Consider the following 27128-nt stretch of genomic DNA (forward strand, 5'->3'; position numbering starts at 1 on the left):
CCACAGCTCCAGCTCACAGGCTGTTTGCCACTGCCAGCCATGAGCAGTTCTACCTTACCCTTCTGACAGAGAGTCCTTTTGGTTATGGTTTTGGCATGATCAAAAAGTTGCCTTTCCTGAAAATGCTCTTAGCTGTGTGCTTTCATGATGATCCCTAACTCCCTCCTGTGACCCTAGGCATTTGACACAGGTCCAGAGCAGTAGCAGCCAACATCTCTGTGGCAATTTGGGTAAGCTTCACAGGATTTTCCCACAGCTGTTTCATGTGCACTCCATGAGGCACAACCATGAAATGGTTAACAAGTAAATCTCATTATGCTGTTGCAACTGTAATTACAACATAATCAACATTATAATTACTGTGGAAGTGTGCTTATGGTTTTTAGATCTAATTAGCACTCATTCAAATAACTGGAAGGTTAACTGGAAGAGAATTAAGTGTTATTACTCCTTTTATTTCAAATTTTTACATGTAATTTTTGGAGCAGGCACATTAATTACCAAACATTTATTGTATAATTATTCTTAGGCCTACCGGCAAACTTCCAAGGACATGGGCTAAGTGTGCTTACATGTGGCAAAAAGAACCATTGCGATGTAATGACATATTACAGTTATAAAAGTCTGCCAAATATGTAAGTGTAGTCAACCTATTTCTAAAATGCATCCCTAAATAATGTATTATCAACTGTCATAGAATGGTTTGGGTTGGAAAGGACCTTAAAGATCAACCATAGATTATACGATTTTGGTTTTGCTGAGAAATTGTTTGGTTTCATTTGCACCTCATGTGATGACATAATTTCCCTTTAGTGAAGGTTTCTGGAAACAACGGGAATTGAGTCATCTTGACTGAGACTACCTGTAGCTTCAGCCTCATTGAAAACACTGTTTTGATACAGGTAAGTGCTTTGAACAGTCCAAATCACAGGAGAGTATATATCAGCTCTGGAAGAGAGAATACTGCCAGCTATGAGAACAGTAAGGATGTAATAGCACTAATGTTAAACCAAAATGTTTAAATACCATCAGCATTCAAGATATCAGCGCTTATAAGATGTGATGCATGTGACCTATTTAGATGTCTATTTTAGAAAGAACGAATGTGCCCTAGAAGTGCCTACTTTTTTCACTGGTGATAAAGGCAGCCCAGAGTAACAAGCTTAGATAGAGATATTACCATGGTCAGACAAATCCTGCTGTAATTATTAAGTAAAAGAAATCTGTAGCTTTAGTGCCTGATTTTTATGCACGTGTCCTCTCGCACTTCAGAAGGTGTGCATGCCTTGCGCTTCTCTAAGTTAAACTCTAGATGTAGCAATTTCAGTAGAGACTCAGCGTGTCAAAACGTTTAAATCCTTCCTTCCCAGTTACTGTCTGGGTTTAGCCACATATTATAATCAGTTTGCAAGACAAAGATTATTGTGCTGAGGCTCAGCAAAGCACAAGGGAAATTGTGCAAGACAGAGAAAGGAGCTAAGATGCCCTGAAGCCATTTCCATCCTGACCCAGATATAACCTAGTGCAGGAACAGGCCAGACCCAACCTAATTAAAGATGCTCTGGTCAGCAGTGGCCATGGAAGGTCCCTTTCCCATCCATTTTCACCTTTGAGGCATGCCCTTGCATTCATCCCTTTCCCCAGGACTTGATATGAGGTGCTCAGAGGCTACAGATGCCGTAGTGTGGATACAGCACATCTAGTATTCCAGCTGTGCTTTTAGGTGTCCACAGAGAGAATAACCCATCCCACCTCAAAAACCTTCTGATTTTCAGAAATCTCCCTACAGAACCCTAGAAGAGACCAAGAAAATGAGTCCTTGCTCATATAAATGCTGTGGGCTTTTAAATAAATTCTGATAGCTGGATTTAAGATAAATGTTGTAGGAGGTAGTGAGTAGGAGGAAATATAAATAGATATATATATGTACTACTTCAGGAGTCTATTCATGCATTTACTGCTTTGCTGTCACATAAAACTGACTTATCACTTACATCTGGGTGGAACCTTTTTGACTACAATGGCTATTATTGCCTACATAGCTTTGTTTTGTGTTGGGAAATCGTCTCTTTCTTCAGCTAAATTAAGGGGAAGATACTGATAAATAATTAGTACACTCTCGTTTTACTACAAAGAATGGGTCGCTTGGTTTGGCCTATCATTTTCTCCAAAGTAAGAAGTAGCAGAGGCTTTGAGTTACGTACAAGAACATTAGACAATGAATTATGAACTCTTCATAAGCCAGGTCATTATAGTTTGAGGTTTATGGATGTATAAGGGAATATGAGCATGTCATCCCATTAATAAAAGGACAGCTTCAGAAAAGGAACCGCCACATGTCCATGTAAGACCTCTATTGTAGGTGAACTCTGGGGCGCTATCAGTTTTCATGAGCCTGATCCAAGCTCCACTTCCAGCAAAGATTTGTTCTAAGGGGGTGAATCAGAGGCCAAGCATCCAGAATGTAATTCTATCACGGAGTTCTCCAGCAGACCGCTAAGTTACCAAGAAGGATCAGGGCACAGAGCTCCCTTGGTGCTGCCACCCAGCTCGTTCTGTGAGCAGGGTATTACAAGTTGTATATGACACAAGTAAAATTTTTCACACTGTGAATGTGAAAATATTCATCCATCATGGATGAAAATAAGTCTCTGTACAGCTGCAGTAAACGGTATTTGGGGCTATGATTTTACCTAAGGATTATTTAACTGCTCAGTTGCCTAAAAACATAGAACTAAGCAGCAACCAGGTACTAAACCAGCATGTTTGAACAGGTTATGAAAATGTCTTCCAGGGACAGACTGAATTACTGGTAAGGTGCAACTGCAGTTATTGCATGCCAGTAGCTTCAACATGCTACTTATTTCACAAGTTAACAAATGCAAGGAACCAGTCCAGTAAATTCAATTTCATTTTGAATTACAATATGTCACCATCGAGTTCTTGTTTCATCTTCAGAAAAATCAAAAGGGATTTATCTCAGACATTTGGGCTCGGACTGCATGCTCCCTGCTCTAGATGAACAAGAATTGCAAGGATGTACAAAGCTCTTCTCCTCAGCCTCACGCCAAGGTTGGGTAAGCAGGTAAATTCGCTCAACTCCAGAGACATGTGCCTCAAAACATGTTGGTTTGATGGAAGAACTGCAATTCTGTTCTTTCTTATAAACTGTCCCACACTCAAAGGCATGCCACAAAAGACATCAATTGATATGACCAGTGTACAGACTGAATGATCCAAGATGGGGATGGGACAGCAAAACTTAGGCCAGAAAACTGCAATCCATTAACTGGCAAATTTGACATAGCATAGCCCACTCTATATCCCCAGATATTACAAATCCATTATAGCCATGAGCTACCACAGCTGTCCTTTACTTTATTATGAAAATGCAATATTTTAGCTCTAAAGGTCTCTGGATGAAGCTTGGATGTTAAATGGAATGACAGATGACTAGAATCAGCTCACACAGGATTTTTGCAAAGTAAGTTTTTCTATATAACTATGTTCTCACATGGATGCAGTATCAAACTTTGCTGTAACATTAATAAGCATTAAGCACCCTCAAGACATAACCCCACTGCTGTTCCATGTGAAGAGGGATTTCATTATGGATAATTATCTCAGCAGTCATGTTGAGACAGTCACAGCTAAACATTCACAAGGAAGTGGCACTTCTAAGAGGTACAAAATCATATCCTTATGATGCATTCAGTAGAGAGGCTTCTAGAGGGCAGTAGTTTATTCCTTTATTTACTATCATTCCCAAACTGTCATTTCAATTAAAAACAAAAGATACTTCTAAACAGGGCTGAGACCGCTCTGGAAAGAGGTATTGTAGGGGATACAATGGAGAGCATTACAGATTTTCCTGAACTGTGGGCTATATGGGCAGTGATGAAACAAGGAACGTAGGTAAAGCCCTTGCTTTTCAAAATAAAACCTCCATACTGTTAAGCATGATGAAGAAAAACAACACCAAGTAAGTGTGATGTACTTGTTATTGTTGACTCACTACTCTCATACAACTAAAATGACATGATTTTACTTACAAGTCTGCAACAGAGTAAGTAGTGTATATCCCTGTCTTACAAGTGTTCTTAGTGCAAGTTCCTATTTAGATTATGATAATTTCTTTGTATGCTTCTTGTCATAAATTAAGTCTAAATTAATTAGGATTTGAAGCATGAACATGCAAACAAGACCAGCACATGACACACTACTCCAGCCCCAATTTATGAATTATTATTTGCAGCCAGTGTTCAAAATAGCATGTACAATCCATGCGGGTCTCAGGCTAGGTTTCAATTCCCCACAGTAAATAAGGCCCAAAGAACACACAATTGCTGCTGATTTTGCTGGGTAGATTTGTGTTTCACTCTGTTGTTTAGCAAACAATTTGGCTGAAAGCAGAAATTACTTTCTATATTCTGTGGCACTTTATTTCTAAAAGATGAAGCCTTTAGCAACTCAGTTTGAAATTACTTGTGACTCAGACTAGTTCCCATGGGTTCAAACATTGGCCTCAGTGACATTTAGCTGTGCCAGATGAAGCCATAAAGAACCTGCACAGCAGGTTATGTGCATGGATCTGCACAGTGGATAGAGGATCCTCTGTGGTGTATGTACTATTTGGCTTAAGAAAGAACCTCTGGCTTTTGGCTCCCTGATAAACCCGCTCTTGTTTAGTGTGAAATAGCAGGTATCAACATCTTTACATCTCTCCATGGCAGCAAAGTTTAACCTCTGAATATGTTATGGTCCACCCCCTCAATGGCAGTGCCGTACACCTGGGTTTATGCAGGTGGCTGACCTGGAGCCTTACAGTGCACTGCAGAAGTCTTCCATTCTCCTTAGAAAATTGCCCTCACTCATTTTTCATTTCACCTTTCGGTATTTCTGTGATAAGGTTTCCACAAAGTTTGCCAATGAACAAGCTCACTTTCCTTAGTGCATTACCTCAAGCTGTTATTAAATGAATGGTGCGTTGTTTGGGGTTTTTTTCCTTCTTTCTTCAACATAAGAGTTCAACGTCTTGAATCACCTGATGTTGACTTAGCGGTATCTCATTTCAGTTTTTCTTTGCTGGAGGACCCTTTTCACTGCAGAGTTAATGCAGACAACCAGGATGAATCGGAGTAATGTTGTTAGTTGAGCACAGATGTGAACACCTCTTCTGCAACTACACTCTCACTTTAGTAGATTTTCCATTAGTGAACACCATGCACAGGCTACTAGGACTTCAGAGACCATGTCCCACATCCTTAAGGGAAAGATGGTGGTGGCAATTCTTGAAGAAAAGCTTAGATTAAGACTGGAAGCAAATCTTAGTGTGAAATTCAGCTCTGAGCACAGTCTAAATAGTGATATGGTCTTGTTTAAGTCTGTCAGAGCTGGGAATACTGGGTAGTCTAACTAGAGAGATGCAAGATTTATTTTTTCTTTCTGCTCAATGAAAGATTTTAAAAAAAATGTTCACATTTTCCCAAAAATCACAGAATTTTCACAGAAGTATCCCTTTTCTAAGGAAGGTGTGGGCCCTCAGTTGCCTGAAAGCAACCTCATAGATCACCAAAATGCCCACAGTCGTCTTTGCAGTCTCACTGCTCTGACCTTGGTGACAACTATGATATAGTTCTGTAGAAAATGGACGGGGTTTTCCTGGGAGATCTACATCAGTTCAAAAAGTGCTACTTAGATATGGAGCCCTTTACTCATTATTAGCAACTTCTACCCATTCCTAGTCAAGCAGCAAATGATGCCAGACTAACTAATAAATATATATAAAGCTATCCCGTGATGTTGAGAGAAGCCTAAATTCCCCTGCAGAGGATGGCATCAATAAGGGACCCTGAGGTTATCTCTTGGCTACATGTTAGCTCAGAAAACTGGCTTTCAGAGAGGAAAAGCAAAGAGTTCAGAAGGGTGAAGTTAGGTGTGCTGTAAGCATTGACTCCTCTCAGTTCTGTATCTCAATTAGGTGGAAGCCACTGCAGGAGTTTCTACCACCTCTGCTCATGCTGGGTCTCCTGACCAGAAAAAGATGACTTCAGTCTACAGAACTACTAAACCATCATGCTCTGCAATTATCTAGTTTGCCACAAGAGATCTCTCAGTTAAAACAGTACAAGGTAATTGAATGTTCTTATCAAAGGGAAAATGGCTAAGCAGTTATAACTAACCTTTTCAGAAAATAAAATATGTCAGATCAAAACTGAAGGCAAATTAGCCAGGTCATGTTAATCTTGCAGGATGTTATAAACCTTGCAGTGTATTATTATAAACCAGAAAAAAACCCCAACACCAAACCAAAACTATAACTAAAATGAAAGGGAACCTACACATACAAATTTCATAGTGCAAAACTTCATAAAAACAAAGAGGACTCAGAGCCACTGGAATAAATACATGAGGGAATAGTTTAATATTGATAGGGCTGATATTGCCACTCATTTTAAAGACTTCCTAATGCTTTCCCCAATTACACCCTGTTTTCAATTCAGTGTAACTTTTGCCAGAATTTCAAAGAGGAGCTGTTTAATGCAGCTGTGTCCCTTTTTTATTCATTCAAAGTGTTTCAGATACCCAAAGGTTTATCTTGCAGTGCAGTCAACCACTGAAGTCTCTGTTCCCCCAAAGCCTACAGTTTAAAACTGAGGACAGGCAGAGCTTGGATGGGAACAGAAAGGCAAAGAAGTGACCCGATTTCCCCAGGATCAACGGCAAGGCTAAGAACGGACTCCCAAACTCCTCAATATCGGCTTAGTCAAACCACTGTCAAACAAAACCACGTTTGTTTTTCCAAGTGTTCAGATTTCTACTGTTACGGAGTATGCCCCTCATACAGGTAATTCTGTGAGTATATTGCACGCAAACCCACAGATATTCTGCAGACACGTTTCCAAAGACATCCCTCCAGCCCACCTGTCATGCTCTGCTCAGAAAGTCTGTCCTTCAGTTTGTGTCTTTTTGTGTCTTTGAAGTAGAACTTGGTTACTTCCCCCATGAGTCACACAGCCCAGCGTGTGCCTTTACTGAGGAGCTAATTGTTAAGGGGAATGAAGCAGCAGAATGTTCCTTGGTCACATATTTGCAGGGGCTTGGAGAACACGGTCTCCTCCCTCGCTGGCAGGCAGGAGGGAATGCCAGGGCAGCGCTGCCACTCGCTGCGCTTTTATACCCGTGCTATTTTTAGCTGTTATCAGCGCAAGGCCAATCAGCGCCCGATGCCTGCAGGAAACTCTGCTCCGACCAAACTTCACTCACCCCGAAACCTCACCGGGAGGAGCCAAACGACTGTGAATCTGCTGCTCTATACTGCTGCTGTTCCTTATACGGGCTCATTAACCCAGGGCAACGCGCCAGCACACCAAAGTACATGAATAGTTAGGACCATCATGAAGTTACTGATTCAACAGATAAGCACCCTGCCCACATTTGGTGAAAGTTAAGTAGATTTCAAGTGCCTCATAAAGTCCATTAAAGTATGCAATCCTGTGGGATGATATATATATACAGATAAAACAATCTGTGTGGTTTTTACAGCGCTGCTTTTTTTTATGTCACCTTGTAACTATGCACTATGTAACTAGAAACCACTTACTGTGGATTATTTACAAATCCATGTGCTCACAATGAAAGGGAAGAAAAACTGGTGCCTCTTCAAAACAGGCCACAACTAAATTTGTGCAACAGATTTTTGATACTGGACTTTTGTCCAGTATATTTATTTGGTAACTTTTCACAGAAACATGGCCTTGTAGTAACTTTAGGTTTTGAGAAATGGACGGCAGGGTTAGATGCTTCAGACATGGATCTCGAAATTTTTAATCAAATACATCTTAAAATAAACCCAACAATGGTACAAATACATGTGAGCAGAAGTCAGAATCACAGAATGGTTGGGGTTGGAAGGGACCTCTGGATATCATCTAGGGCAACCCCCCTGCTAAAGCACGTTCACCTAAAGCAGGTTGTACAGCATCGTGTCCAGGTGAGCTTTGAATATCTCCAGAGAGGGAGATTCCACAACCTCCCTGGGCAGCCTGTTCCAGAGCTCTGCCACCCTCAATGTGAAGAAGTTTTTCCTCAAATTTAAATGGAACTTTCCTTCTTTCAGTTTGTGCCCATTGCCCCTTATTCTGTCACTGGGCACCACTGAAAAGCATCTGATCCCATCCTCTTGACACCCGCCCTTAAGATGCTTGTACGCATTGATAAGATCCCCTCTCAGTCACCTCTTCTCCAGGCTAAACAGGCCCAGCTCTCTCAGAGAGATAAGAGAGATGCTCTGGTCCCCTGGTCATCTTCATAGCCCTCCGCTGGGCCCTCTCCAGTAGGTCCTTGTCTTTCTTGAACTGGGGAGCCCAGAACTGACACAGTACTCCAGATGTGGCCTTACCAGGGCAGAGTAGAGAGGGAAAATAAACTCCCTTGACCTGCTGGCCACATCTTCCTAATGCAGCCTAGGACTACCACTGGCCTTCTTGGCCACAAGGGCACATTGCTGCTGGCTTATAGACAACTTGCCCACCAGAACCCCCACGTCCTTCTCCACAGAGCTGGTTTCCAGCAGGTCAGCCCCTAACCTGTACTAGTGCGTGGGGTTATTCCACCCCAGGTGCATGACCCTGCACTTACCTTTGTTGAAACTCATCAGGTTCTTCTCTGCCCAAATCTCCAACCTGTGCAGGTCTTGCTGAATGGCATCACAGACTTCTGGTGCACCAACCACTTCTCCCAGCTTTGTATCATCAGCAAACTTGCTGAGGGTGCGCTCCATCCCTTCATCCAGGTCATTGATGAGTAAGTTGAACAAGACTATACCCAGTACTGATCCCTGGGGGAACACTGCTACTACAGGCTTCCAACTAGACTCTGCACTTCTGATCACAACACTGAGCTCTGCCATTCAGCCAGTTCTCAATCAGCCTCACTGCCCACTCATCTAACCCACACTTCCTGAGCTTACCTATGAGGATGTTATGGAAGACAGTGATGAAAGCTTTGCTGAGTCAAGGTAGATAACATCCACTGCTCTCCCCTCACCTGCCTAGTCAGTCATTCTATCATAGAAGGCGATCAGATTGGTCAAGCATGATTTTGCCTTGGTGAAACCATGCTGACTACCCCGACAACCCCTTTTTTCCTCTACATGCTTAGAGATGACATCCAGGATGAACTGTTCCATCACCTTCCCAGGTTGGAGGTGAGGCTGGCAGGCCTGTAGCTTCCTGGGTCCTCCTTCTTGACCTTTTTGAGGACTGCAGTGACACTGGCTTTCCTCCAGTTCTCAGGCACCTCACCTGTTCTATGTGACCTTTCAAAGGTGATGGAGAATTGCTTGGCGATAACATCTGCCAGCTCCCTTTGAGACTTGTTTGCCTAAATGATTTCTAACCCAATCCTCCTCAACCAAGGGAGTCTTCCTTTCTCCAGACTTTCTCTTTTGCCTCCAGGATCTGGGATTCCTGAGGGCTGGCTTAGCAATAAAAACTGAACCAAAGAAGGCATTCAGTAACTCCACCTCCTCTGGAAGAGAGAGATTAAATACCTATAAATTGAGATGCAAAACTTCTACTCCTTCCTTTGCTTCTCAACTAGTCCTCAAGCTACAGTGATACAGTGTTGACCTTCAAATGCTTAGATTTCCCAAGGAGCAATAACACAGACAAGTGAACATCTCCATCCAACTGTCAATTAAGGATCCAGAGAGAAGCCCTCTAAAGCTGTTGAACTTAAGACTGTTGACCAGTGTCTGTGAGCACTCTTAACACCAATGGGACAGTGGGAATCATGCCCTGCTGCTGCCCTGCTTTCTCTTGTGTTAGAAAAACTTTGTTGCTGAAAGGAAAACAGGTGTCAGAATAAGTGAAAAACCGTGAAAAGCATCAAGAAATTAATGAAGCTTTCTCTGTCTGACTTTAATGTGTTTATAACGGGACAGTTCACCTCAAATAGAATGATGTGTTTAGTTAAACAACCATAGATATCTTAAACCAAGAGATTATTAGAAGAATCTTTAATGTCACTTGTTTAGTCTAGCTATAAAAGTAGAAGCAACCTGAGACAGGATGCAGCTGTGAAAAAAAAAAAGGCACCTTTGTGAAAAGAAGACATGTGGAAGGGGATTACTATGACGACTGGCAGAAATGGAGACAAAATGGAATGGACGGTTTAGCCCCAAAACATCTGAGGACATCTAAGCCTAAAATGACTTTAAAAAGCAGTAAATGAAAGAGTGAATGCTAATGGACCGTGCTGGCACAAGAACAAGGAGGTATTAGCTGCATATGAATAAATGTCATTTTGGAAATTAAGGTGTTGAACCATCAGAGCAGTGATGTTCTGAAACACATTTACAAAATGAATAATAATGGCCACCTAGTTTTTAGATCACCCTTGATCAGTTAATGAATTATGTATTACACCGTGAGGCTGTCTGTGACAGAAAAGGATTCTATTTCATGTCCCCAAGGGTCACCTCCAATCCCATGAAATTTTTTTCAGATTACCAGGAACCCCAAAAAAGTGATTTTGGTAAATGCACAAAGACTTTTACCTTTCCATGGCTTGTTTTTGTAAACCTATAAGCGGGAATATACTGGTTTTCTCACAGAAGATGTGTTCTTGACTTGTACTTCATTAACGCTTGTAAATTGCTTTGAGGTTACTGCATGGAGGCTGCAACAGAAAATCCATTAACTTGTGAATCAAAATCCCGGTCTCAAACACTTCTTGCCTGTACTGTCACCTGACCTGTGCACCAACCAGTTCACTTCTCATCTACTCCTGATTTTATTGTTATAACTTCATGAAGATCAGTGACGTCTTACAACATTATCAGAGATGTACCGACAGTATAAAGTCAATCATAACTGTGTTATTAATTGACATGAAAAGGATTACCTAGAAATCAAAATATAAAAATCACACCTTTAGACAACAAATGAATGACTCATTTTAGAGTGACATGACACCTCATATTGTTTTTTTCTCACAGAAGGTAGTTTCATAAGGGTTCAGAACATTTGCCATTAGACAGTCGTAAATATTTTTTAAATTGCCACTGATACAGAAAAAATATTCAGGGTTCCTTTTCAGCCACGATCACAGTGTATGAGAGGACATAAATGTGAAAAATACTTCTAAAGGGACCAGTAAATACAGTTGCAGGAGAGCAGAAAACTTGAAAGCATCAATGTGAGACCCATGGCCTTCTGCAGAGGCAGCTGGAGGCCAGGAGGGAAGCCTTAAGATATCTATACCAGCACTGGATGCCTCTGATTAGAAAACTGAATTAGGCCCTTACTCGATAGCACAAATAGAGCCCATCAAATAACCAACCTCACTCTGCAGCTCATGCCTACAGCCACACAAATGAACATTGCACTATTTCAGATAGCTTATTGATACGAAAGGAGCCTTGACTTCCTGCAGAGATGTACTTAGGTTACAGACACACCTTAAGCTTGGTGAGCTGAATCCAACCCTTCATAGAATCACAGAAAGGTTTGGGTTGGAAGGTACCTAGAAGAACACCTAGTTCCAACCCTCCTGTCATGGGGGGACATCTTCCACTAGACCAGGTTACTCAAAGCGCTATCCAGAGCAAGCAGGAAAGCATCTTTCCTCTTGCAGATTCCAAATATTTACATGTATCAGTTGGAGTTGCTCTGCAGTGATTATCTATTACTTTGTGTCTGCAAAACATCTGTCTCAGTAGAACTGCTCTTCAGGTACTTCTGCAACAAACCAAAATAATACAAATCCCTCTGTACTGGACAGAAACCATTTAACAGTGACAGTACCACTACATAGATAATTTTTCAGGGACAGAAAAGAAGTAAATAATCCACAAATCCAAACATTTTTCTCTTGTAAAATGTAGGAGCTGAGATGTTTCAAAAGAGAAGAACAACCCAAGCTGGGATAACAGTCCTATTTCCAGAACATCAAAGAGAGAGTCACAAAAAGGAAAATATAAGTAAATGAATACATAAATCCTGTTTTCATTTTCTCTCAGTGTGACCTACATATTTACATTGTATTTGCTATTGCTGCAATCACTGTGCAATAACAATTTCCTAGACAATACAGGACAGTATTTTGAAGCCGTTGCTACGCTACTGTGCTATACCCAGCCACAGTCGCTGCTGGAGCCAAAAGCTGAAGGTGGCATGGGAGTGTCAGCTGAAAATTGATTCATGGACCTTTCCAGAGGCAGAAAAGGTGCATGAACAAGGCACAGACTCAGCAGAGGTCAGAAGCAAGGCCTTTTACCCTTTGTATCTAAAAGATTAAGCAAACTGCTATGCCCTGCTGCTAAAGCACATGCTCTGTTCATGACTGATAGTTGGGGAACTGGATGTTATCTGTAACAGAACGGCCATTTGCTAATCTTTTCACACATGCACACGGAGAAATTCAGATAAGCATAAATCAAAGTATGAAGACCCTACAGTTTTCCTCCTCAGAAATAAGGATTACATTGCTACTAGGTTTATATGTTAGATATAAGATTACCAGTCTACAGCCCATGGCAAGGTATAGGAGGTAGCCATAAAGCCATGTTGTATCTGTGTAGTATGTGGAGGTGTTGCAGGTATATCTCTAGTCTCTGAGTTGGTAAAGCAAAAGCATTGGTGATATTACTCTCTGCACAGGACTTATATCAAAGCAATTCTCTGACTCCAAACCCATATTGTTTTCAGTGATGGGTGATTAGAGTCTGGTCACACCACTAGGAGAAACCAAGTACTCTTGAAGTCAAATGGCAGACAAATTGCAAGAGTACTGCATTACACCTGCTGGCAAACAGGCAAGTGACAAAGGGTTGAGACCATTACAAAAGCATTTACTGGGAAAACATCAGGGCTAGAACATGAACTTTGCAATCCTAAACAAAAGGTTAAAGGATACACAAATACGCTAAAATACAGCAGATAAAGTGTTCTGACTACAGAGTTGGACAGATAATGAATTAAAGAGGTGCTTGCTGCAGTAATTTTTATGGGCACTGCTAAATACACTACCTATACCTGAAAACTGGAGCTTAAGAAATATATGTTAACTGGAGAGAGACTGGAAAAGGACAAAAAAAAACCCCAAACCAAAAAACAACAAAACCCACCCTAAACCAAAAGAACCCACAACACCCCAACCCACTCAAGTTTAGAAATGATGACTCAAGCTTGAAGACAGGCTGAAATAATTGAATTTGTTTAGTCTAGGAATGCAAAGACTGAAGGAAATTTGAAATGTCTTCTAATACAGAAAGGAACTATCTATTAAAGTAGAAAAATAGCATAGTGCTGAGCAACAGAATTTTAACAAAGGAAAATTTCTGTCCCAGGAGAATAATTAAGCATTGACAGAGACTAATTGGGGTAAGTGCTCAATCTGCATCACTGAGTGTTTTCAAAGAAGCATCTGCTACGGATAGTTTAGATAAGACTGAGAGCAGGAAAACACATCACTTGATATTCCAGGCTTGTATTTCTATACTTAATTGTACTTGTAAATGGTCTTTAGTAAGACTATTTTCAGAAAAAAACATCTGTTAATTTCATTTAAATTATCAAAAAAGACAACATCCTATCACATTAGGATATTGGCTCCCCATTAGTTATTTCTTCTGTGCATGTACTAACTTAAGCATGTTGCATCTTAGTCTGTAAATCTGCCATGAGTGGAGAACACTGAAAATAGTTGTTGGATCTCTTCCTTGCTTAAGTCACTGAGTTAACACTTTTAAAAAGGTAGATAATGAATCATTTAACCTTTTTCTAAGCTTATTCATAAGACCAAAGTAATATTTGCTTACTTCCACTGGATTTACTATAAAAAATATTCTTAAAATGGCATAAAAAGGCAAATTACTATGATTTTATGTAGACATAGAGTTACACCTGCCACCTGGCATCAGCCATTTTCACCACGAGGGTAGGACGCAGGAATGGCTGCACAGAGAAGCTGTGGATTCCTCACCTTTGGAAATATTCACAGCCTGACCAGACATGGCCCTGAGAAACCTGCTCTAGGTAATCCTGCTCTGAGTAAGGGGTTGGAATACATGATCTCCAGAGGTGCCTTCCAGCATCCATAACTCTGTTACCCCAGTGCAGAGATACAACGTGCATGTTCACAATGCTAAATGACTGCATTAAATTGGTAGTGTTTGCACAACACAAGGTGTTTATTGTTTGGGGTGAAGAATTACCTTCCTTCAGGGAAGTGTGCTCCAATGGCACAAATGTGTACAGACAGGGTATAATCTGAAGGACATTAATAAACCAGAAGGGCAGTAATTTTCTTCTGAAAAGAAAATAGAGGGACTATTCTTTGAAAACATTAATTTTTTGTCTTGAAGCTTGAGTTGTTATTTAAAGAAACTCACCCATCAGAACACAGACATGGCTAAACAGGGAAATGCAGCCTACAAGTGAAAAGGCTGGACCTCTGAGCAACAGGTACAATCAGGTCAAGCTGTCCTCTGCACTCAGTAACATACCTGTCAGTCATATTTCCATTTACATTGCAAAGGCTTTTGTTTGAAGAAATTACAAGGTTACTGAGAGGGCATTAAGGTGGCTGTTACAAGCCTGGACATGCTGGATTCACACAAGCATCTCCATGTTAGTAAGTGCTATATTTTGCTGTTAAAGGTAAGGAAATTCCTTCGTGAAAGCCAAGATTTTTTATCTTATAGCACATCCTGAAATAGTCCAACTGACAATGACATAGTTATCAAGTACTGATCACCAGTGAAAGATGAATTAATGATATTTAAATGTTTTCTTGATGTCTAATAACACAGAATGGGTACAGAAAAGATTATCCGGTCTCACTGAAATTATGGTCCTATTGCAACAACACAATATCCTGATGAAGTTGAAATTCTATCCTAGGCAGTGCACTGCAACTAAGCCAGCTAGACTGTAAATCAGATGCCATTTAACCTCCCACTTCCTCTGGTTTTCAGTCAGCAGCGACCTCTGTCAGACACTCACGTTTCCAGCCACTCACAGAGATTAATTAGTGCTACAAACAAAGGAAGAAATAAATAGTGGCAATTGTCATTACCACTATTGTCCCACAGGAAAAGGTCCTCCTGTCACTGTTAATGTCTGCGGAAAAGAGCAAATCCAGAAACTGAACCCAATTTCAGAGCCACACTGGCTTCAGGTGGACTAGAGACCATTGGAGAAAGGAACAATCTACGAAGAACAGGCATTGACATAACTGAGAGATTTGGTTCCTACATGCAAGAAGCAATAGCCCTCAGGTATTTCACAACTGTTGTTATATATTACTCTACGACCTTCTGTTTTATAGGCTGAGTTTTGCTATCTAGATAACTACAGATAGCAGAGCTGGATCTGCACTCCATGGAGTTAGTGCTTTATTACCTTGATACCAGAAAGAAAGAAAAGCAAAAATCCAAACTGAAATGTCATCAATTTCTCAAGGAATAAAAAGCTGTCACAGCAGTTCAGGTCAGCCACCTGCACGGCAGTATCCACTGCCCTGCCCATCTGGCCTCCAGCTCCTATGGGAGGATTACCTGGAAGCCTCATGTCTCATCTTCCAGCCAGGTAGGGATGTTCTGGGGCTCAAGGACATCTTGAAGGCGCTAGGCACTTATGTTTTGGCAAGTGAGTAGAATTCAAAGTTTGCATTTCTTTCTAGAGCTGCTGATAAGCCCCTTTTTGAGATACTCAGCTACTCTGCACAACAAAAACAAGGAAGAAGACTTCCTCAATCCTTCCCAGGACTGTTCTTTTCAAAATATTCCTCACCTTTCAGAAATTTAAATTAACCCATCATCTCTGCTTGAATAGGAACATCCACACTCATTTTCTTTTCTCATGCATAAAAAGAGAGGACATCGTTATTCTGAAACAAGAGGAATGTGGAAGAATAAGGAATAGAGAGAAAGTATTTTAAAGCCATATGCAACACTCCCATTGCTAACACCATGTAGTTGCTAACAAACAAAATACGCTCAATCACTATGACATCTCAAACATGTATGCAGGACTACAAGCAGGGATATGAACTAGAACCAACACCATAGATCTTACTTTGTCCAAATAATTAATGTAATTTTAGCAACAACCATGATTCAGTCACAAAAATAGGACAGCTGCTGCTTCAAAGAGTCATTTGGTATAAGTGTTATAAAGATAAAAAGGCCAACTGCCCTCATGTATGGCTCTCGTAGCCCACTTCTACAGAAACCAGTAGCAAAACCCCCTTGTGGCAGTAAGCATGGACCCTGAACAGTTCATGATCCAGCAATTAGTAGATACTCCCTCTCCTGAAGGATGCTCACGTTTCTACTGGATTAACTGCAGTTATACTGAAATTCAAGAAAAATGGCTGAAGTTGTACAGTTTGTCTTACGCAGAATAAGACTGAGTAACCTTACAGCCATTTCTGGCTAGTTGGTTGATTGTTTGGTTTAGTGTGTTTGTTTTGTTTTTAATTTATCAATAATTTATCTACCTTTATACAAAAACTACTAAAGCTGTCATGAAGGACTGTCACATAGAGAAGGGAGATGTGAAGGGGGAACAACATCAACTTTTCATAGAATCATAGAATGGTTTGGGTTGGAAGGGACCTTATAGATCATCCAGTTGCAACCCCTCTGACGTGGGCAGGTTGCTCAAAGCCCATCCCACCTGGCCTTAAACACTTCAGGAAGTAGGCATCCCGTCATCTACAGGAATAAATGACAGAAAGGAAAAACATTTAAATCATAACTTTCTTAATGCATTTGGGAGAATCCCAAGATTTGGTTGACACTTTCTGGAAGCACTCTCCTACACGTAAATGTTGGATAACTTTTTAACTCTGTTTTCCAAGAAATCCAAGGTTTACAAGAGAAATCAAATGAAGTATTAGGAGAGTCCACCACACCATCTGCTCTCCCCTCGCTCACATGAAACAATCAGCATTTCGTACCAATGCAAATGTTATAGTGTGCTCATTTAAAAAAACTAAACTAAACTAATCAAGTACAGGCATTGCTGAAAACACTTCTCTGTATGTGTGGCAATGAAATCTCTCAGCCTGCTTTCAAAGCACCTGTCAGAGAAACTAAGGAACCGATTCTGATAACCTCATTTATGTTAAGAAGTTATGAACTTCACAAGACTTCTGTAGAAATAACAGCATTACATTCACAATGGATGGTGCTGTTCAATGGAAACAAGAACTTGAAAATTTCTCTCATGTAGTTAAAAAGACGGAACTGCCAGGTTTATATTATGGCCTAATAAATACTGGGAATAGCTGAATACAAGAGCTTTTATGAAGGGAAGTATAGTGTTTATTTAAGAACACAGGTGTTTATAGTTTAGCAACTTAAGTTATACTTTACAAATACAAGTATTTACAAAATACTTTTTAGAGAAAGCATGAAAGTCCCCTCAGTAATTTCTACCTAACTTGAAATAAGTAAAAAAAAAAAAAAACCCATGCTAAAATTGTCGCAGAAACACATTAATCTGAATATTGAAAGAAATAGAAGAAAGATGTTCAGGGATGAGCATTTGTGGAAATTTTATTGCCATTATCTAAATCATATATTTAATTTTCATCATAGCATTACTAACTTTTGAGCTATAGCTACTAGCTAAATAGTGAAATTCAGGGATATCTGAACTAGCTTAAATGAACCAAGTAGTAGTAGCCCAGCTGTAAGAGAAGGGAGAGTTCACAGAATAAATGAATTGCAGCAACAATCAGAATATTTTCACCACATTCAGACTTTCACTTGAAGTAAAGAAATCTCAGGCATCTCCACACAACACAAATCTTCTCTTTCTGTACCTTAAGATGTAAGAGGTAAGTGAATGGATTGGTCCCTGCAGGACACAGGCAGCAGAGTTGGGAACAAAGCAGTGGGTAGATGTATTTTACTGATTTGGAGGACACATACATTGATTTGGGGTTTAAAATTGGTGTGTTCTTAGAAGCACTCAAGCTCTTACCTTTACAAACATGAAAATCTCACAATCTTCCTGAAAGTTGTCAGTTTCTCCAAAGTTATTGTTAAGAGGAAACTTGAGGGAAGTTGGAGAGTTGGAAGAAGTGTTCCGGGTCCGACGCAACTGGAAATCCGCAGGAAAATGCACATTCCTCTTAAACATCATGCCCTCTACGTCTTTATCTTCCAGAGTTGGGCTCATCAGATCCATCTCCTGGTATGGGTGGTCTTCTTCAGCACCATGGTAAGGTGAAGAAGAACCATCCTCCCCATCAGCTCTATGCTGAGAGGCCACAGAATTACTACAGCTATCTTCTGAGCTGTCCGGACTACTATCCATGCTCTCTGGGAGAGTAGTGATTGAAGAAGGAGATGCTGGATCTTCATGGGCATGATCATAAAGATTATCCCTTTTGTCTTCTTTAGAGTCCTGAATGTCATAGATATTGGTAGTGTTAACATTTTGATAAACATTGGTAAAGACCTGATCTTCCATGACTGCTGGCTGGTGAGTTTTGCCTGCCTGCTGGTACCTTAAAAGACTGCAGTTAAAGTGAGATGTTGACAAACACTCTTCAGGAGGAAGCAGAGTCTGTGGTGTGCTTTCTGAATGCTCTGCTACACATGGCAGACCTCCAACAATCATTTACTGAGAGCTATAAATCAACAACTACACTTCCACTGAAGCAAAAGATAGGCTGTCTCACTTTTAACCCCTTTGTTGATCTGACCGCTGGTAACTATATCGTAGGAGCTGGAATCATTTGTTGTTCATCCAGATACAGCCTGGCCAAGTACAGTGACAAACAGCTGAAGCACCTATCAGTACTACAAAGCTATCGTAAAGAAATATGTATTCTTTCACAGAAAGTCAAAAACAGTTTTACTGGTGATCTTATGCACGTTCTGTGTAAAGAGGAGGAAATGCAGACTTCACCCATTTACTCATATTTTCAACCCACAAAAGCCTAGCTTCAAGGAAAAGCAAGGCGAAACTGCCTCAACAAAACAAGCAATCATCTGCAATGTTTCACTGGTTACTTACAGCATTATCAGCAAATCACAATAATTTATAAAAAACCCTACAAGTACAAGAAAATTATAAACTGGTATATCCATGAGAAAAAGGCATCAGTCTTGAACTCCTTCCAGTTTCGACACTGGCTCACTTGACCTTGAATGACTCCACATTTAACAGCTTCATCCTCTCATCTATAAACTATGGCCAAGACTGTAAAAAGTCTTATGAGCTCCCCTGGAATCTAGGAGCGGGGGAAAAGCACTGAATAAGCATTAACTATTATTATGCATACTTAATTTATCAATTACTTGTAATCACATTCAGGTTATACATCTCCATGTCATACGACATAGACCCAAGCTGCCAAAGTTGGGTTAATGCTGCTTGACTTCAGCAATATAATCAGCCTCCTTGGCCATGCAGTTCCTTTTCTCTAAAGAATGGAGACACACAGAAAACTCCACAGAATCTGAAGCAGAGGAATACTTCCAGCATTAGCATCCTTATTAATGACAGATACAGATTCCAGAGCATCTGAAATCAGTGGAGCTGAAAATCATTACAAATCCAAATCTGAATTTATCAAAGTTATGAGAACTTCAGACCTTATTGACTTCTTATCTAGATGTTTAATACATCTGGATTATATAGATTATTACAAGAATTGTTAGGATCCAATTATATTGAACCTTTTGGGGTTGAGAAGGTAAAATAAAAGTGTTTTCCTCCTGACCCATCCTTGTAACTTCCTAAGAGGTACTGCCACAGTGAGGCTGGATTTGTAAAAGAAACATAGAAGAGAGATTAAAGAGAATGATTGTAATTCCAGCCATCTCCAAACAGAACAACCAGGGGAACACATGCTGCTTCACACTGTAGAACAGCAGCTGCTCCTAGATAACCCCAAAAGTGCCAAAAGCATAGTCACAACAAGCAACACAGTACAAAGACGCAGGTAAGTATTGGAGATCAAGGAGATGTCTTAGCTCATGAGGGCACCTCAAGAGCTCTAGGGATACCTAACCCATATCAAGGCTTAATTTCAACTATTATTACCTGCAAATTCCTGCCTGGCACAGGCAGTCTGTCAGTAGACAGAACCAATCACATCTCCTCTTTATGTTTTCTTACCTAATTCAGCCAAATAAGAGATTCTGAAATGTGTGCTGTGTCATCTGCACTGCAAACTTGAAGCATTCAAGACCAGCTATTAATGATAAAAACGACTTAAAATCATGAGCTTAAATTACTAAAGCTCAAGAAACTTAAGAAAGCAAATGACACAACTAGACAATGTTATTATTTCTTTAATGAGTATTTTTTACTTTTAAGAAAACACTTGCATTTCTTCACATTTTTAGAAATAAAATGCATTTTAGAAATAAAATAACTGCATATGTTCAACTTGCTCTGAACATGCCTTGATAAGCAACTCCCTTGATCTTCAACCCTTCTTACAAAGTGCTCTTGCAGGATTAAGTATGCTGGGATTGTAAAAATTCCCTCCTTAGTCACTCTTCTGGCAAATAACTTAATGAAGAAAAGAGAACACAGATATATTCATGATGAAAAACAAAGAACAAAGTCCAGTTGCATAGTGTTAAATCAAATGACTGACTTTTTTTTTCCTGCACAATGACGACATCAGCAGGAAGCAGCAGCACCTGCTGGAGGGTATAAAATATCACAGGCAAAATAAGGAATAAGAGAGTAATGTTTGAGTATTATTTAAAAATAAATAAATACAATTGATGTGGATTTTATTAGTCAGAAATGTGAAGGAAAACTCCTTTCCTCTGCCTCCTCCAAGAGCAAAGAAAAGACCCATTCAGCTCCAGGATACAGACTTCACTCTTGTGACAGGGTGATAAAGCCCCAGAGTAAACTTGACCACACTTATGAATTTATCCAGGTGAAAATCAGGTGCTTTTCAAGTCATGTTATATGAACCCACCGCTGGTTTACAACCCTTACATTTCATCTTCAGGGATGACAGAAGTAATTTTGGTGCCATGGTTCAAAAGTTATGTGCCAACAAACAAGATCAAAACTGAGGTGTTGACATTGTGGCCTGGAACATGAGTGTCCTGTGCTGCTCCCTCCCTACTCCCCAGCTGAAAATGCTCTGCTCCAGCAAAGGAACAGGGCAGAGCAGCTCTGTGCACTTGTGTCCAGTGAAATGGGACTTCTGTCCTGCAGAGAAGTGAGAGGAAAGACATTGCATGAGGCAGGAGGGCACTAAAAAGTCTCGGCACCACTCTGCTCCGATCTCCACTGGGAAAACAAAGCCCTCTAAGCATCAGGCCCAGCTCTACCGCTATAAGAATAGAAGACTACAAAACAGAGAAATCAGCAATAGAATCCATTCCCCAAATTCCTCTGCTCCCAAATCTAGGTGTTGAATTAATGTGGTAGTTAGCAATACTTTCTGCTGTTAGTTCTGTAATTCAAGTTGTGTCCCTTACCACCTGTACCCGGGGGAGACATCCCATCATACTGATTACTTGCTTTGCAGAAATACATATAGCAACATAACCATAAGCAGCAAAATTCATATAAGGACAAAGAACATGAGCAACAGAACTCCTTATTTTCAAGGTTTATTTTTTACTTCATGACTGAATTCCTATTATTACTCTAACTTATCCTTTTTAAAGCAAGAAATATCAGAATTAACATGGTTATAATTCCAGATAGTACATATAACCCCATGAAGTTCAACAAGGTCATGTGCAAGGTCCTGCAATCCTTGGGGCAATCCTAAGCACAAATACAGGCTGGGTGGAAAACAGATTGAGCATAGCCCCGAGGAGAAGGACTTGAGGGTGTTGAGTGATGAGAAGCTCAACATGACCCAGCAGTGCGCCACGTCCTTGGCTGCAATCAAGAGAAGCATGGCCAGCAGGTCAAGGGAGGGGATTCTGTCCCTCTACTCTGCTCTGGTGAGACCCCACTGCATCCAGCTCTGGAGCCCTCAACATAAGGACATAGCTGCTGGAGCAAGTCCAGATGTCATGGTTTAAACCCAGGCAGCAACTAAGCACCACACAGCCACTTGCTCACTCCCCCACTCCCCAGTGGGATGGGGAGGAGAACTGGAAAAAAAAAAAAAAAGTGGGTTGAGACAAGAACACTTTAATGATTGAAATGAAATATTATAATAATAGAATAACAATAGCGATAATAATTATAGTAAATAAAGAGAGTAAGGAATAAACAGGAGCATTGCACAATACAATTGCTCACCACCCGCTGACCGATACCCAGCCCGACTCAAGCAGTGCTCGGTCCCTTCCAGGCAACTCCCCACAGTTTCTATACTGGGCATGACATGCTGTGGTATGGAACACCCCTCAGGTGTCATGTCTCTGCTTCCTCCCGGCTTCTTGTGCCCCTCCTCACTGGCAGAGCATGAGACTAAAAAGTCCTTCATCAAGGTAAGTGCTACTGAGCAACTAAAACATTGGTGTGTTACCAGCATTGTTCTCAGTCTAAGGCCAAAACACAGCACTGCACCAGCTAATCACTAACGCTTTCTACAATCCAGTGGACAGCAATGGGCATCACAGAGTACTTGATAAAAAGAGGTAGAAGAAATTATAACCTAAGGAGATTAAGTACATTCTGGAGATGGTCTTTATTGCTGCAAAAGTCAGCCATCTGAGCTCCTTAAAATAGATGTCTTCTTAGACACCAAGGTTGGAATTCACCTACATTTAAAAGCCTAGAAATGAACACCAAAACTCATGCTAGGAACCTAGAAAATTGCCTGGTTCACTCTACAGAGGTACATAGAGCTCAGTTCAGTAGCCCCAAAACACATACAGACATTTATTACTATTTAAGTTTGCCTAGACAAACTTGGTTTTATCTGAAGGACAGCAAAGATAGCAAGGGCCCTGACACACTTAGAATAGTATGTTAAAACCACTGAAGCTGCTACTGAAACATTATCTGTTCACCCTTTAACCCCTTTTAGCAGCAATCAGCACCTCCAGCTTTGGCTTAAAATAGTCAAGCAGAAGGCCAGCTTTCAAAGAAGTTCCTACACTGAAAGAGTCTGTTATCCCTCACCTCCAGAGAGGAGGAGGAGGGTAGAAAGAAGGAAGAGTAGCAAGGATGTCTTGCTTACATCTTCTCAGAGATTAATAATTAAAGGCAAAAATCCACATTGCACTATTTAATTTGGATTCCCAATACAAGACTTTTTCCTGGGTACCCCTTTAGGAAAGCAAATAATCTGAATGCCTCCTGGACATTCCACAGCACTGGAAACTCCAACTCATCTAGCAGTGCCATGAGTAGCTTCAGTAGTTAATAGCCTTGTTTAGAAACAGCAACCTGTTTCTACTGGAATTTCTCAGGAGGTGATTTCCAGTTGGCTATTGCTATGATTTTAGTGCTTTAATTAAAAGAATCCTTCAGTTTTATTTATTCTCCCTGAAGATGCTTTCACACTTTAGCAAAGAGCCTGTAAATCTTTCATCACAACCTAAATAGAGGTCTGTCGGTTGCTTGCTCTAAAGTAGCTCTTTCCAGCCTTGAAAAGTTAAAACACTCACATGTTCTTGGAAACAGTTGAATCTGAAACTGAATGATGGTGAACCTTTTTTATGTCAGCAGAAATGGAGAGATCTTTCTTTTTGCTCTCTTCTCTCTAGAAGAATGAGAGATTCAAGTTCCTCTACCCAATTATTCCTACAGCCATTAACACTCACAGACCCACTCGACAGGAACAGACTATGAGAAACAGCACTCTAGCAGTCCAAGCATCTGCAGCTCCCCAAAATGTTTCAAGATGGGAATGATTTGGTGAGGAGGAGGCACAAGGCTGCTCAGTATGGCCCTGTTTGTGCTCCAGCCTTTGGATGGTCACCTTTGGGCACCCAAGAAGGTCACTGGAACCTTGCTGCTAAGAAGGGCTACCTTACAAAGGACAAGAAGTTGCACAGACATGCTGACAATTTTATCTGTACCGTTATGTGCGTGTATGGAGTTAGTTCATCTTCTGAAACACAAGCTTCAGCTCAGTTTCACAGTAACTGTTGATGTGCAGCTTTAGCACGTTCTGTACTCTATTTAAGACATAGTACATAGTGAGGAAATGAAAACACACGTTAAAAAACATTTGAGAAGGCAGTGGTTTGGTCAAAGACTTTGATCATGTTGCTGCTTCATAGAGGAGTCAGCCCTCCAGAAACCCATTTGCTGCTCAGCTAAAACTGATCTGCATGCTGCAGGCTAGCTCATGAGTTCAGGACTCTGCTGTAACAACAGTGATGCATCTCCACCCAGATTTTGCCTTGCTACTGACTGCAAAAGGGCATATTTAAAGCCAACACATCAGTAAATTTGACTCTGCAGAAGACAGATGCTTCTCCACTGTGAACTAGACAAACAAGAGGAAATTATTTTGCAGAGGACACTCAACTCTCATGTTACCAACAGCTTTTAGATGTTAAAAATACCAGGAATAATTGCCGTCAACAGACATTTGAAAACCTGCTTTAACTGCTGCAGGGCCTAAACAATCATTCCTGATTTGGATGTTTCAAAGCCCTTTATTTGTGGTCTTCCAGTTCCTTTTATAAAACTTGCTCTGGTTTTCTCTCCAGCTCTATGGTCGGAAACTTCATTAGAAACCTGAGAGCCTAAGAAATATTGGCTTGTTATTCCCCCAAATGCTCCAAGGAAAACATTTCTGTTTGCCTTTAAAATCTGGCATCATTTCAACATCCTTGTTTGCCTCTGAAACTAAGCACCCTTTAGAAAGCCCCGCAACCTGGCTTCAGGCTCGTTTACGAGGGAGGTTCTAGTATCCAAAATAGAGAAGGCAGAGACACCACCCTACTCTCTATCACCCTCTCATGCAGCCTTCCGGACATCATTGCATGGACAGCTTGAGGAACAGCAGAGTTAAGAGCCCCGTTTCATTATAGCCTCCATACACAACCTGTTTCTTGGAATAAATTGGCACTAAAAGCTTAACATCTAATACAGACTGACAGGTGCTGGTCACCTAAAACTTTTACTGTTTTATGGAATGTCTTCTTACTTTTCTTCATCTCAGCTGTATAAAGATGCATCAAAACACAGTAAATGATGGATTAAAAAAAAAACAGTCAGCAAAAATGATCAAAGAGATCTCACTATGTAGATAAAATTAAGGAAAAAAAAAAAAGAAAATTGCAGGAAAACAGGAAAATGTGCCTCTTTCAATATTCAGTTATTTTAAGTAATAAAAATGCCCTGCTTTTTCTTAAGGAAGAAAGAAAATGCCCGGCTTACTCTTAAGACAAGTATCCAAACTACTTGTGTGCAACATCTAGTTTTCATCCAAATAAATAAGGAGTTGCTTTCCCCCCATAACACTCCCAAGAGGAGGGTATTGTTTCCCATCTAAAAATTAACTGTTTTACTAAACCTAGCCAAACACTGAGAGTATTTTAGTTGCCTACCCTTTACTTCCCATCATTCACTGAGTACCACTGACACAAACAAGTGTGTGTAATGGTTTTCGAGCTGCAAATGCTCCATTATACTAGAGCAGTAAATCTGTGCAGCTTCAGGCAGGATTTAGTATGGTCTAGAGCTTAGAAGAACGTCAGTTTGTACCACCAAATATGGGGTGAAACACAATACAGAGATATATTAAGGTGATGAAAGGCAAACATCTTGGTACCTGCCAGTTTTACTTCTCTTGATGTAAGTATACACATAACTCGCCCATTTCTTGTAAGCATACACTGTAAATGGAACCAAGAGATGTATTAAATATGTGATCCATATTGGCTAGCCCAGTTCAGAGTCCAGAGTTGGTGTAGCATGCTGCTTTTATGATGTGTCAGACTGGACACATTATATTAGGCCAGGCTCATGAATAGGTGAATACTACAAATAGGTTTCAAAAGCACCTGGGTAAGGGTAAATGAGATTACTCACACCTTTTAGCACTGAACAGCTGAGTAAGTATGTTGCCAAACCAGGTAAAGGAAAGAGCCTTGGTGCTTGAAATGTGTTTGTATCTCCACATAAAGTTTCTAAGAAGACCCCAATCGGAATTTGATGAAATTTGCTAAAAGATCATAACTGTTTTGCATTCCCCTGACCTTTTATTTGCTTTGTGTAATAAATACTTCAAAGGAAATAAAGTAATTGGTAAAGGACATTTCCCTCCTCCACATGATCTACTGTCATGTGCATATTTACAAACCTGCACTAGTGTAACAAAAAAAAAAAAAAAAAAAAAAAAGACAAAAGACAAAAAGACCTCGACTTGAACTTGACATATAACATGTAAATAGCTCCAAGAACTCTTATTGAGCTCACTTGGTATTTTTTCCTCCTCTTTAACAAGTCTGTGTTTTGCCCCACCTGCTACATTTCCCTAAATCAAGGTGAATCAGAGGCATGTCACTTTATTCAGCTAATTGTACTGCATCATTAGAGCCGCTCCACAGTCAGCATGCACAGGTAGCACAACCTGCCAAACTCATGCATATGGAAAGAAACAAGCTCAAATCTATAAGGCATTGAGAATAAACAAGCTAGAAGGATACACGGCCTGAAATACCTTAAGTCAGCCATGAAGCTGTAGACAGGTCTTCTCGGTTTTATTGATGAAATTTAAAATGGAGTGATTATTTCTGCTCTGTGCTATTAAAGGACGCTTATTTTCTCTGTTCCGGCAGAGCTGATTTCATTGTTATTCAGCACCAGTAACTTAACAGGTTTTGCAGAATTACTAATGCTTTCTCATAATAAAAAGGAAAACCAAGGGCATGTAAACTATCTGCCTTAATTTATGAAGCAAACTTACACCAGGACTCAAACCAGACCTCGATGCATCGTACCACAAAGCAGCAGTAGCATTCAGCATACTTACACGCAACAACACAGTTCACACATGCATACAACAATTCAGAGTTTCCTGCTTGCATTTGAAGTTTTAGGGTAAACCAGCGCGCCTCAAGAGACCACAGAAAGGGCACACACAGGAAACGGCACGAGCAGTCAACTTTCAGAGCTGCAAGACCAAAAGGGTGTCACAGGGAACAGGAAACTGGTAGCGACGCTGACAACCGCCACTGCCTCGCGAAGGCCACAGCC

General features: G+C 40.5%; 1 protein-coding gene across 1 annotated transcript in view; it reads right to left on the bottom strand.

Moving 5' to 3' along the window:
• The window catches only part of CLIC5 (chloride intracellular channel 5), a 69935-nt gene extending 51441 nt beyond the window's left edge, over positions 1–18494 (bottom strand). Inside the window, exon 1 of the mRNA XM_010020332.1 lies at positions 18003–18494. Coding sequence (XP_010018634.1) covers positions 18003–18494 — 492 coding nt within the window. The remainder of the gene's footprint in view (positions 1–18002) is intronic.
• Between the last annotated feature and the right edge of the window lie 8634 nt (positions 18495–27128).

This window comes from Nestor notabilis, unplaced genomic scaffold (genome assembly GCF_000696875.1).
Source record: "Nestor notabilis isolate BGI_N333 unplaced genomic scaffold, ASM69687v1 scaffold4148, whole genome shotgun sequence".
Classification (NCBI taxonomy): Eukaryota; Metazoa; Chordata; class Aves; order Psittaciformes; family Psittacidae; genus Nestor; species Nestor notabilis.